Source organism: Gopherus flavomarginatus, chromosome 7 (assembly GCF_025201925.1).
Source record: "Gopherus flavomarginatus isolate rGopFla2 chromosome 7, rGopFla2.mat.asm, whole genome shotgun sequence".
NCBI classification, from domain to species: Eukaryota; Metazoa; Chordata; order Testudines; family Testudinidae; genus Gopherus; species Gopherus flavomarginatus.
The window spans coordinates 103,786,079-103,799,584 of record NC_066623.1 but is presented as its reverse complement, the minus strand read 5'-3'; the positions used below and the strand labels follow the sequence as shown (position 1 = coordinate 103,799,584).

Genomic DNA, 13,506 nt, shown 5'->3' with positions numbered 1-13,506 from the left:
GCTGGGCCCTAAGTCCTGATGCCGGTGCTGGGGCGCTCTGCACCGAGGAAGACGTGCTGGGCACCGCCTCGGCCGGTTCCGGGTCCGAGGGTGCCCGCAGGGCAGCCTCCATCAGGAAGACTCTAAGTCTTTGAGCTCTGTCTTTGAGAGTTCTCGGGCGGAAGCCTCTGCAGATAGAGCTCGGGTCCTTTTGGTGGCTCTCTCCGAGGCACCTCAAACAAGCAGATTGCGGGTCACTCTTGGGCATGAATTTCCCGCAGTCCTTGCAGAGTTTAAACCCAGGAGACCCAGGCATGCCCCAGCAGGCGACGAAAACTTGGGGGGGACCCCCCAACTACCAAGAACTATATACAATGACCTAAGTAAACTAACTATAATGTAACTATATACACGGACTATACACAAGGATAGGACACTGCTAACTTGCTATGCGCAAGAGAAGTTCCAGCTAGCCATCACCGGCAGTAAGAAGAAACTGAGGGGGTGGAGGGTTGGCGGACCCCTTTATAGGGCGCCGTAGTGGCGCCACTCCAGGGTGCGCCAGGGCCCACCCTACGGACGCTGCTAGGGGAAAATCTTCCGGCTGGCATGCACGCAGCGCGCGCGCGCACCTACTTTGAATGGACATGAACAACCACTCGAAGAAAAACAAATCTGCTCAGATTATAAGTGAAAAGATAGTTTATCTAACCACTCACATTGCAAACTCACCCTGGGACCTGAGGGTCAAACTTAGTTCTTTCTTCCTCATACATCATCAACAATAAAGATCTAGCACTGGAATTTAGCTAATGATTTTGTTGGTACATGAGAAGGACTAGAATCCAGATCACTGTCTCTCAGCTGTGTTGGGTCTTCATGGCTAAGAGGATTAAAGAATAGTTAACAATTTGACAGTCACAAACATCAGCCAATATGATACTGAATTCACGTGGGGAATAAATTGGTTGAAGTAAGGAGAACATAAGAACATACATAAGAAAGGCCATCTTGGGTCAGTCCATAGGTCCATCTAGCCCAGTATCCTGTCTTCTGACAGTGGCCAATGCCAGGTGCTTCAGAGGGAATGAGCAGACCAGGTAATCATCAAATGAGCCATTCCCTGTCACCATTCTGGCAAACAAAGGAGTTTTTTTGCATAGTACCATTTCAGATTCAAGCTGCATTGCAAAGCTCCCTCTGAATTCAATGGGAGCAGGAGAAGGGGCAGGCCCATACCACACCTATATGACAGGATGTTGCGTATGAGTAAAGGTGGATATCTACACCACAGTTGTTAACAAAGGAGTGGTGGGTCACTCTACTGAATTCCAACTGCAAATAGCAGGTTGGAGGCTTAGCACACGCGATGGTCTCATTTCCAGCATGCTGCTCCTTTTGTCTCTCACGTTTCTGGTGTGCTTTTTCCCATCACTGCAGCACAGCCATGACTGTTTCCTGCACTCAATACTTCTCACGAAGCAGCCTCTCAGTTCTGTGGCTACTAGAAGAATACAACAGAATTAACTGAGGCTCCAATTCAGCAAGTTACTTAAGCACGTGCCTAACTTTAAGCATGAGTTAGGTACATACGTAAGTACAGCAATGATTTACTGGTTGTCACTTTGTTGTAGTATGCTGTAGGGCCAGGCTCACATGATCCAAAAACCGTGAAGCGATCAGAATACATCAATCAACCTCCATTTTGGTCATCTGCAAAAAGAGTTGACAGGAAAGCATACCGCCTCTTTATTGGAAACACGGTAAGTGGAAAAATCTATGGTAGGAATAGATGTAGGTGCATGAAAATATTCATGCTGTCTGCTTCTTCCACGACACACTCATATTCTTTACTGATCTTTCCGCTGGAGGTCCAAATCCTCCTAACCCAAAGAATTCTGCTCTGCAGCTTTGTCCATAAACAGGTTTCAGAGACACAGACAAGCTTTCGAGCTATACAAGCCTTTTTTTCAGAGCTGAAGAGCTCTGTTCAGCTCAAAAGCTTGTCTCTTTCACCAACAGAGGATGGTTCAATAAAAGCTATTACCTCACCCACCTTTTCTCTCTCATATTCTGGGACCAACACAGCTACAACAGCACTGGAAACGACATTGTTGGTATGGACATTAGAGACTCTGTGGTACTTTTTATAAGAGAAAGAGGTTTGGCTCTGCCTCCTTAGCCAAAATCCCCTGCACATCTTTCTCCTCCCTCATCAGTTATGCCGTGTGCCAAGTGGTTACTGCTCTCCAGCCAAGTGATTGTATTTCAGGAATGTTCTTTTAGCAGCAGAGTGCTGAAGGGATGGTGCTGGTAACTGCTCCTTCCCTTAATGCTCTTTCTTATGTCATCTGTAGTAATAATCGTCTCAAGTTTCCCTTAGCGAAGTAGAACAAAGCCTGAACGGCTCAAAGAAGTCAGGAAAAGCTTTAATGTGAAGTAGTCCCTGTGGTTAGGGATGAGGAGCAGACTCCCATGCAGTTTCCTGCCTTTATGCAGAAAAGCAGGCAACAGGCAATTTGAAAAAGATCAAGGATGAAGACTTCTTTGTAATTGATGCAGGAACTCCACAGATTAAATTACAGTGGTAACATTGCTATAACTTGACTAGAGCTAAGTTGTAGGCTGTTCGGGAAGATCATATTTCAAGGGAATGGTGCCCAATGTCTTCAGGGAAATTAGAACTGTAAGATCTGATTATGATGGTTGTTGTATAGACTCTGAACCTAAATGGAAGGATCAGGCCCTAATTCTTCCATTCTCAAATACAAGAGGTGGTGCTGGTGATTGTTGTTCAATATTCCAGATTCTTGTTTTCAAACTGAGGCCCTGATCCTGTTGCCACTATAGTCACAGGCAGAACTTCACTGGTGTGTGCATAAAAGACGGTTACTCACCTTTGTAACTGTTGTTCTTTGAGATGTGTTGCTCATATCCATTCCAGTTAGATGTGTGCGCCGCGCGTGCACATTCGTCGGAAAACTTTTACCCTAGCAACTCGGTGGGCCGGCAGGTCGCCCCCTAGAGTGGCGCCATCATGGCGCTTGATATATACTCCTGCCGGCCCACCCGCTCCTCAGTTCCTTCTTGCCGGCTACTCCGACAGTGGGGAAGGAGGGCGGGTGTGGAATGGATATGAGCAACACATCTCGAAGAACAACAGTTACAAAGGTGAGTAACCGTCTTTTCTTCTTCGAGTGATTGCTCATATCCATTCCAGTTAGGTGAATCCCAAGCCTTACATAGGCGGTGGGGTCGGAGTGAAATGTGGCAGAATGAAAACTGCTGAGCCAGAGGCTACAGCATCTCTTGACTGTTGAACCAGGGCATACTGCGAAGCAAAGGTATGGACCAAGGACCAACGGAGCTGCGCGACAGATCTCGTGGGTAAGAACACGAGCCAGCAAGGCGGCAGATGAAGCCTGAACCCTGGTAGACTGTACGATGATGTGGCTTGGGGAAATATGAGCCAAATCATAACAAGTGCGGAAGTCCGCCATCACCCAAGATGAGATCCTTTGAGAGGAAAACAAGCAAGCCCTCCCTTTGGCCCGCTACTGTGACAGAGCTGGGGCACCTTACGAAATGGTTCTGGCAGCGCAATATAAATGCGAGCACTCCACAGATGTCCAAGGAGTGCAATGGTTGTGCCCATTGCGTTGAGCTGTGGGTAACATGAAAGGCCGAAACCACCTTAGGGAGGAAAGCTGGGTGCGGTCATAACTGCACCTTGTCTTTGTGAAACCTAGTGTACGGCGGAACCACCGTAAGAGCTCTGAGCTCGGAGACCCATCTGGCCGATGTAACAGCTACGAGGAAAGTTGTCGTCCAAGACAGGTATAGCAGAGGGCCAGTCGTGAACGGCTCGACTGGGGGAGACATAAGTCTGGTTAAAACTAGGTTGAGGTCCCAGGTTGGGGCTGGGCGGCGCACCCGAGGGTGCAAGCTCTCCAAGCCCTTGAGGGATCTCGAACCCATAGAGCGTGAGAACACGGAACGTCCACCTTAGCCTGGCTGGAAGGTAGAGATGGCTGCTGAGTGTATCCTCACGATGATACCGCCAGGTCCTGCCGCTGAAGGCCAGAGGCAGGCCAAATAGAGGGGATCGAGACCTCAGCAGGAGCAAGATTGAGCGTATTGCAGCTGTAGAAGAAACGCTTCCACCTGGCCCGGTACGATGACCAGGTGGAGGGCTTCCTGTCACCCCGGCTCAGTTACGCAGCAGCCACACCGTGAGGCGAAGAGGCTGCAGGTCCGAGTGACGAAGCCTGTCGTTGCCCTGAGTGATGAGGTCTGGGTGGGGTGGCAGGGTAATTGGGTCTGTTATTGACAGGTCGAGCAACGTGGTATATCAGTGCTGCCTGGACCACTCTGGAGTGATCATGATGATGCGCGCTCCACCCCTGCGGAGTTTGAGCAGGACCTAATGAACCAGTGGGAACAGTGGGAAGGCATAATGGAGTTGGCCTTTCCACGGCATCAGGAATGCGTCCAAGATCGATCCCGAGGAGAGACCTTGGAAGGAGCAGAACATCTGGCATTTTCTGCTCTCGCGGTGAGCGAACAGGTCTATGTGAGGAAACCTCTCCGCTTCTGGAAAGCAGAACGCCTCACATGGGGCAAAGTGATCACTCGTAAGACAGGAAAGACCTGCTGAGTCAAAGCGCCAAGACGTTCCGAACGCCTGGGAGAAAGGACGTCACCAGCTCCATCGAGTGGGCTATGCAAAAGTCCCGGAAATGGATGGCCTCCTGACAAAAAGGGGGGGGAGGACCATGTCCCTCCCTGGATATTTATGAAGCACATGGCCACTGTGTTGGCTGTAAACACCGAGATACAACGGCCTCGCAGCTGCCGCTGGAACCCCTGGCACGCCAGGCGGACTACTCTGATTTTTGGAGCATTGATGTGGAATGCCAGCTCCCGAGAAGACCAAAGGCCTTAAGCTCGGAGGTGACCATGAGCACTTGAGCAGAGAGATGACGCGTCCGTCGTCAGGGGCAGTGAGGACTGGGGCGGATGAAACCGCATCCCTGCCCACACCAGGGAGGGAGTTAGCCACCACTCTAGGGAGCCTAAGGTGCTCGAGGGAACGGTGACTACCATGACCATCGGCTCCCTGTCCGGGTGGTACGCCGAGGTGAGCCGGACTTGGAGAGGACGGAGGCGGAGCTTGGCGTGTTTGGTTACAAACTTGCGGGCAACCATGGACCCAGGAGACTGAGACAAGTACGAGCCGAGGTCGTTGGGAAAGCCTGCAGACCTCAGATGAATGTTGCCATCGCCTAAAACCGCAGTTGTGATAAGCAGGCTCCGGCTAGGTAGGAGACCAGGATAGCCCCTAGGAAGTCCAACCTCTGCGTGGGAACCAGAGTGGATTGCTCTATAGTAATCATCAGGCCTTGACCTGTGAATAAGACCGTGACGATGCCCACGCGCTGAGTGGTTTGTGTCTCAGAGTCTCCTCGGATAAGCGAATCGTCCAGATACGGAAAAACGCATATCCGACATCAGCGAAGGTAGGCGGCGACTATGGCCGTAAACCAGAAGTACTGACAGTTGGCTAGAAAGCGGAGGTATGATGGCGTTGCGAAAGTATGCGTCCTTCATATCCAGGGCGGCATAGTAGCCCCCAGGAGGCAAGGATGGAATAATGGTTCCCAGGGATACCGTGCGGAACTTCAACCTTATCCTAAACCGGTTGAGTCCGTGCAGGCCTAGGAAGGTCTGAGACCTGCGTTCGAGTGGGGGACTAGGGCATAACGGGAGTAAAACCCCTTGCCCCTTTCGTCCATTGGCGTCTGCACCTCTTGTACGAGGAATTGCTCGTGAGAGGGGTCCCTAAAGGGGGACAGGGCTGGAACAAATTAGAGGTGGTACCTATGCTCCACCGTGCGCAGGATCCAGCGATCTGAAATTAACTGGGGCCACGCCAGGAGAAAGCGGGATTGGGATCCCGGCCTGTGACTGGTACACTGCCCTCAGGCGCACCTTGGAAGGTTCGTCTTTGGTCCCAGTGGTAATTGCGAGGGACCTTGACCTTGGCTCTTTAGGGGTCCTGACGTTCGTCTGCGACCACCTTGGCCTCGCCGTTTGCCAAAGTCCTGTCTCTGGCCAGGCACAGAGTATGGCGGCTGGGGAGAGAAAGGCCTGCGTTTGGTCGCTGGCATATGCATGCTGAGAGAGCGCATTAGGACCCTATTGTCCATCAGGCTTGGCAGCCTGGGGCTGTCTTTGCCGCAAAAGGCCTTTACCAACAAAGGGTAAATCCTGAATGGCATACTGCAGCTCCGGCCGGAGGTTTGAAACCTGAAGCCATGAGATGCACCTCATGGCGACACCAAAGGCCAGAGTCCTGGCTGCAGAGTCTGCTGCGTCCAACGAGGCCTGGAGGGACGCTCTGGGTACCTTTTTTCCCCCCGTCCTCCAAGACGGCAGCGAACTCTTGGCGGGAGTTTTGAGGGAGAAACTCCATAAACTAAACTACCTTCACCCAGGTGCTATAATTATCGCAGCTAAGCAAGGCTTGTTGCTTTGCTACCCAGAGCTGCAGGGCCTCTGCAGAGTGCACCTGGCGGCCAAACAGGTTCATTCGCCAAGCCTCTTTCGGTTTCGGGGCTGGCGCCCGCTGGCCATCGTATCAGAATCGTGGTCCTGAGCATAAGATCTGCGCATGTGGGATGACACGGATGCGTGTCCGGATGGCCATGGAGGTACTAGAAGAAGGCACAGGCAGAGTCTCTGACTCTATCGGACCTTGCCCAACTCAGCACCGGGAACCGGCACCGGGAGGCGTACAGGTACCTGGAACGAGATCCAGACCCGCAACCAGAACGGTGCCGGGAGGTCGACCGAGATCTCGGGGCTCGGGGAGAGGCTACAGGAGCCAAGGTACCTGTCGCGGTGCCGGGAGTCGGAACGGTGCCGATAGCGGGTCGGCAAACGGGATACCGACCGGTGCAGTGAGTGCGACCAGTACCGATGAGGAAAACAGCACCGGGACTGCAAGTGATGTCGGGCGTGCCGACAGGATCTGGAGTGTCTGCGGGACCGTGATCATGAACGGTGCCGCTCTGCTGTGCTGACAGAGGACGGTCACATGAAGAGACTGTATTACCCGCACCAGCGGTGCCGGGGTCAGGCAGCATCGACTCTGTCATGGCAATGAGATCCCTCGCCGTTGGTAATGTCTCCGGCGTGGAGGGAACAGTAGGCTCAACCACAGTGCATACTGGGGAGCTGTCAGGCACCGGATTCGACGGCCCTCGTGGGACCGGGATCGACGGTACCGAGGCCGTCAGAGCTTCGGTAGGTGTCGGTGCCGGGCGATCCGAGTTAGATGAGCTGTCTGGCTGTGGCGCCGTCGGCATGGAAGCAGCAGGAGCAATAAGCTCAACCACGGCGCGCGCCGGGGAGCCGTCAGGCACCGGATTCTACGGCCCTTGTGGGACTGGAATCGACGGTGCCGACGATGTCGGTGCCTCAGAGGTGTCGGTGCCGGGCAATCCGACTTAGACGAGCTCTCTGGCTGCGGTGCCGTTGGCACGGAAGCAGCCGGAGCAGTAGCTCAACCACGGCGTGTGCCGGGGAGCCGTCAGGCACCGGATTCTACGGCCCTTGTGGGACCGGGATCGACGGTGCCGACGTCGTCGGTGCCGCAGCAGGTGTCGGTGCCGGGCGATCCGACTTAGACGAGCTCTCTGGCTGCGGTGCCGTTGGCACGGAAGCAGCAGGAGCAGGGGGCTCAACCACGGCGCGTGCCGGGGAGCCATCAGGCACCAGCAGGAATCGTAGGCTGTCTCGACCTCGGAGGAAGGGAGCGGTGCCGAGTCGACTTCGGTGCCGGCGACGGCCGGTGCCGAAAGGCCTTGGCAGTACCGGCGGGGTCCGGTGCCGAGGAGGCGCTTCTGCCAGCCGCTTGATCATCGCTCGGCGCTCCTTTTTGTTCTCGGCTTAAAAGCCTTGCAAATGGGGCACTTAGCTGTCAAGTGCACTTCAAACGGGAGTCGTGTGGATCTCCCTTCGGCATCGGCTTCTGGCAGGCCGAGCCCATTTTAAAACCCGGTGAGCCGTGCATGGGCTCCGGCACCGGGTTCATGGAAGGGGCTACTTCCTGAACCCCGCTAACAATTACTAAACTAACTATGTTAGCAAAGAAAAAACGTATAACTATGCAAATATATATATAAAAGGATTATAACTGCATAACTATATACGAGAGCTACGAGTAGCTAGGGAAGTGGAGGTCAGCTAAGCCGCGCTCCACTGTTCCAACGACCGACACGGGCGGTAAGAAGGAACTGAGGAGCGGGTGGGCCGGCAGGAGTATATATCAAGCGCCATGATGGCGCCACTCTAGGGGGCGACCTGCCGGCCCACCGAGTTGCTAGGGTAAAAGTTTTCCGACGAATGTGCACGCGCGGCGCACACACCTAACTGGAATGGATATGAGCAATCACTCGAAGAAGAACTGCACCTTTAACGATGCAGAACCATGTCTGACTTTCTTTTTTCAGAACCCAGTTGGTGTTGGTCGCTATGACATCACAAAACAAGAAAAGTGCGAGTGGAATACTAGATACCGGTCACTTTACCAGTGTGAATAACCTGGAGCGGGATGTATACTTACTGTAAGTGAAATGAACTATTGGCAGCATGAAGTTAGTGATTTATTAACACTGGTATATGGTAGAACCTCACTAATTGAACAGGAGTCCCAGTATAAATTACTGACTCTTGACGATTAAGTGAGGGCCCAAATTCTGCCTCCTGGGAAGGAAGATAGTTCTTGAGATGAAGGCCGGAGCCTGGACTTAGGAGAACTGGGTTCAATTCCCTGTTCTGCTACAAACTTTGGCAAAGTCACTTAATTAATCATTGTCTCAGTTACTCATCTGTACAATGGGGCTTATGGTACTTCCCTACCTGCCTGGGGTATTAGGAGGCTAAATACATTAACAAGTGGTAGGCACTCCTGCTAGGGTCACTTGTTCTCTTACTTAGGTAAGTGCAGTTTAGGGCTATTTATAAGAGATCATGTTCTGGTGCTGTTGCATAGTTTGTAGGAAAGAAAGGAGTTTGTAGTCTACCTTTGTGGAGAGGTTCCCAGGTGCCCCGGTAGGTTCTAGTCTCACTCCTGTTGCTGGGTGACCTCAAACAAGTCACTTTATTACTCCGTGCCTCAAAATCCCCCTTTTAAAACAGGGATAATGAGGCTTACCTCCTTTGTCAAGTGCTTTGAGAGCTATGATTGAAAAGCATTAAGAGCTAGCCTGGTATGTTGTACCACTAGAGCACTTCCTCAGGGTGATGGTTGGTGCCTCTGTTGCCCCCGATATCCTTCCCTCACTTCAGATGTTGCTGTAGAGTTGGTTGGGAGTTCAGGGCATATTCCTCCAGCTAGCTGTTTTAGGAAGGATGCTCCCTTCCAGGGGGCCTAATAACAGTCCAAATGAAAAAAAGCAAACCAAATAGACCTGCAGCTCACAAAACAGTCTGGGCTCACCCTGTAGTTCCATACATGGCAAAAGGTCAGTAGAGTGTGTGGAGGGGACTAGGATCCTAACTATTTGTATGGCCAAAGGACCTAGTCCGAGGGCCCTGGGCTCTGAATAGGAAAGCTAAGCAAAGATTGCCCCTCTACTTCTTTAAAGGGGACCGGACAGCAGAGGCAATTCAGCAGCTTTCCTGATAAACAGTACCTGGTTGGTGGGCATAGGGAGCTCCCTGATCAAGCTTTACTCACTTCAGTGCCAACCTCAGCCTGGGTTTGGATCCTCCTTTTTAAGGACTCACACCTTTGCAGGCTTGACAAGCCTCACAGGTGTACCAGGTTGAGACTGATTATGCCCAGAGGAGTTATTTAACCCTTCCTGAGCCGGGTGAGGATCTGCCCCACCATAGGGAGGTATTATTAGTTATGAGACCTCACTGCAGTTCTCTGCTTCGGAGTGAGGATTAGCAAGGTTCTGTTGTAGGACGGAATAAAGGTCTATCATAGTTCTGTTACAGTTTGTTTATGTTTTCCTCTCTTGAGCTCTAAAACAGTTGTTTGACTGTCATCTGTGCTGGGGTTGCAAAGGTGTAACTGAGGGCAGCATTTTGTGGTGTTGCAACTAGAGTTCGCTAACACAGCTTGAGATGATGTAAGAGAATCCAGCTTTCACTCTCTCGTAGCTGTTCACTCTGTAGTTAACAGTCAAGCTTGTAATAACTTCATTTTCCTCAACACAAGCTAAGACTAAAGAAAGAGTAATACAGTCAATAATTTGAGTCTACTTGTTTTTTCCTCCCCTTTTACAGACAGTGGATCAACCCTGTTAATAGAGGGCACTGGAACAATTTGGTTTCTGCTACAAGTGATTCAGATACCTCTGCACAAGCTATTACTGCTACTTAAAACTAAGTGCATGCTGTAAAGCAGAAGACACTGTTAAATAAAGATTGGTTATAAGAAGGAAAATACTTGCAACGTATAGTACATCTGCACATAAGTCAAGATAGTCTAAAACAACCTACAGTTTTACTCTGCAACAACACACTTAAAACCCACCAACAATCTTAATTACTTTTTTTTTCTGTGATTACAGTTATTTTCACTTTTGGTTGTGTATACATGATGTAATTTATGAAGAGGATATCTGGCAGAATTTTAGATAGGTATATTTTCTTCCCCAAAATAGGAGTGCTGGTGGGTAGCTCTTTGAATATTAAATATTTCTTTTTCCATCAAACTGCTTCATTCAAGAAATTGCATATGTATTTTTGTACCATAAATGCAAAGTTCTGTACATTGCACTGATGGCTTTTGTTCTCACCTCAAGCAACAGAATTGGCCAAAGTCGGTACAACTCAAGTGACATTGCATTCTCAAAGGATGTCTGTTACATGGATTGAAAAAGGAGAGCACTTTCGTGGCCAAAACACCAGATCTAGATTTCAGTGACATTACCCAGAATCTGTGCAGTTTAAGTAGATAAAGCATACTTCAGAAGGTAAAGCTAAAATCATCTACTTTATCAGTAAAATAGATTTTTTCGTAGTAAACCTGCCAACACAAAGCAGTAGTTTTACGCAGATTAGAAGTGAATATATAACAATATTTCATTTCGTTTTGTTTTTTTCTGAAAATAAAGATACTTACCACTGCTTTAAAGCAAATAAAATATTAAGTATTTCCCTGTTTTTCATAAAAGGTAACAGACGGAGAAGGAACATGACTGACCCAAGTCACACAACACATCCGTTTCAGAAGGGAGACTAGAAGCCGAAACTCATGCCTTCACACTCTAACTACCAGACTAGTTTGTATGCTATCAATTGCAGACATGTTAGAAAAGGGCTGGCTGTCAAATCAATAGGGCTAACTGCGAATCCCTCCAATTCAAAGCTCATAGATACGAATCATTGACAGGGAGAGGGGAGATCAATGGTTGTGTTTAACATTTTTTACTTGGTTTTTATAGGTAACCAATTGGTAGAAGTTGTACTGCGCTTCCCAACTCGTCTAGACTTTTCATGTGCAAATAGTTGCATCTACCTGTAATCCAGGCATATTGGTAGAGATTGCGAAACACTTCAGCTGAAAGGTTTTACATAAGCATAAAATATTGTTTTGTTGTATGACTGGCCGGTCCAGACAAGGCCTGCTGTGGAGCTAGTGGATTAGGAGGAGCACAGTGGCAGTAGCGATATGCTTAGCGATATCATTGGGCAGCTTATAAATTCAGTAAGAAGTTAATCCTAGAGGCCATGAAGAAGACCAAAAAGGTGGTTGTTGGTTGGTAAGTGAAAATGAGTATGGGTAGTTACTGGAGAAAGTGAGCAGTAATAAAAATATCTGGGCTGCTCAGTGTTAAACTTTGCAAAGTCTAATAATGATGTGTATACCCAACTGGAATAATTAAGTTTAATTGTAATTAGATGTCAATTGTGGCTGATTAAATATGCTAATTACTCTGCAATTACTCTGTGGTGCAAGGCATAACTGAACACAGGTAAAAACAGGGTGAATGAAAGAAATGCAGATTACTGTAATAGAATGAGTTAAGGAAAAGGTTGGTCCCTGGCGGGAGAGTAGGATGGAAGTATCTGTATTATTTAGTGTGAAATTGCAGGCTACAGAACTGGTGGTGTAACATAGGAATCAAGGCCGAGATCCACAATGATACTTAGGCACCTACTCCCCATGTTTAGGCACCACTGTGATCCACAAAACCCTCACTTGGTTACGTTCAACCCTGTAGGCGCCGAAACTCACTTGGCACCTAAGCTTTTGCAGTAGAAGTTCCCTAGGTGTCTGTTTCTGCCTCTGGACATGCACACTTCTGCCTTGCTCTAGGTGTCCAGGCACCAACCGCAGCCTAAGCTCCAGAGTGATGCACAAGGATTGCAGAGGAAAGATAGGTGCTTCTTTGCCTAAGTCGTGTGTGGGGCCTGATCCGGTAAGCATACTCAGAAGCTGCCCAGCCCCACACAAAATGGGGTGGGGAGTACCTCCCTTGTCACCTTTAGCTCAGTGGTTACAGCACTCACTCAGGATGTGGGAGACCACTTTCTAGTTCTCCCTCTGCCTGAGGAGAAGAGATTTGAAAAGGGACCTCCCCTCAACTCTCAGCTGAGTGGCTGAATCACTGCACTATAGAATATTCCAATGTAGGGCTCCCTAACTCTATTAATTGTGTAACTAAGTATTAATTGGGCCAGAGTGAGTGAGAATGACTCTATAGCCCAGTGGCTGGGGCATTCCCCTGAGAGTTGACAGATCTCTATTCAAATCCCTTCTGATCAAGCAAAGGGGCCATTTGAACCAGTGGTCTCCCACATTCTGACAGAATGCTCTAGCTCAGTGGTCCCCAACCTTTTTGGATCACGGGCGCCAGCCGAAGGACCACTATGGCGGTGGAGCACCCACCAAAATGCCGCCGAATTTCAGCTGCATTTCGGCGGCGACGCCGCTTGATGACATCACTTGTCAGCGACAAGCATCATCATTGAGAGGCGTCCCCACTGAAAAGCCGCAGCGGCATTTCGGCGAGTGCTCTCCCGAGGGCCAGGACACGGGCATTTTAAGATGCCCCCGCAGGCGCCATGGCGCCCACAGGCACCGCGTTGGGGACCCCTGCTCTAGCTCTTAGGCTAAAGCTCATAAGGGAAGTCCTCCCCCTGCCAGCTGTTTTGTATAGTTAGGTAGCCAGTGAGCACGGCTACCAGATCAGGCCCCACACATGACTTAGGCAGAGGAGCACCTATCTTCCTCTAGTTCATGGATCACAGACAGAAATAGACACCTATCTCTGTGAGAGGAGCAGGGTTTAGGACACACCCCTCTCATCAATATCTTCCTTTGGCTACCTTAGTTAATTCCCCGCCCAGCATGCTGGCTTTGTGGATTTCATTCTAAGGTGCCTCTCTCTCACTATTCCTTGTATAGGAGCACAGGCACCTAACATGGCTTTGTAGATCACAGTGGTGTTCCAGTGATTTTCTATGGGCCTAAGTCCCTTTTGTGGACCTAAGCCCAAACGC

General features: G+C 49.9%; 1 protein-coding gene across 1 annotated transcript in view; it reads left to right on the top strand.

The window, feature by feature from the left end:
• Window positions 1-10,378, top strand: part of LEXM (lymphocyte expansion molecule) — a 28,199-nt gene extending 17,821 nt beyond the window's left edge. The window contains 4 exon segments of the mRNA XM_050963575.1: window positions 1,614-1,742; window positions 8,496-8,581; window positions 8,583-8,609; window positions 10,282-10,378. Of these exon segments, the coding sequence (XP_050819532.1) occupies window positions 1,614-1,742; window positions 8,496-8,581; window positions 8,583-8,609; window positions 10,282-10,378 (339 nt within the window).
• The last annotated feature ends 3,128 nt before the right edge of the window (window positions 10,379-13,506 follow it).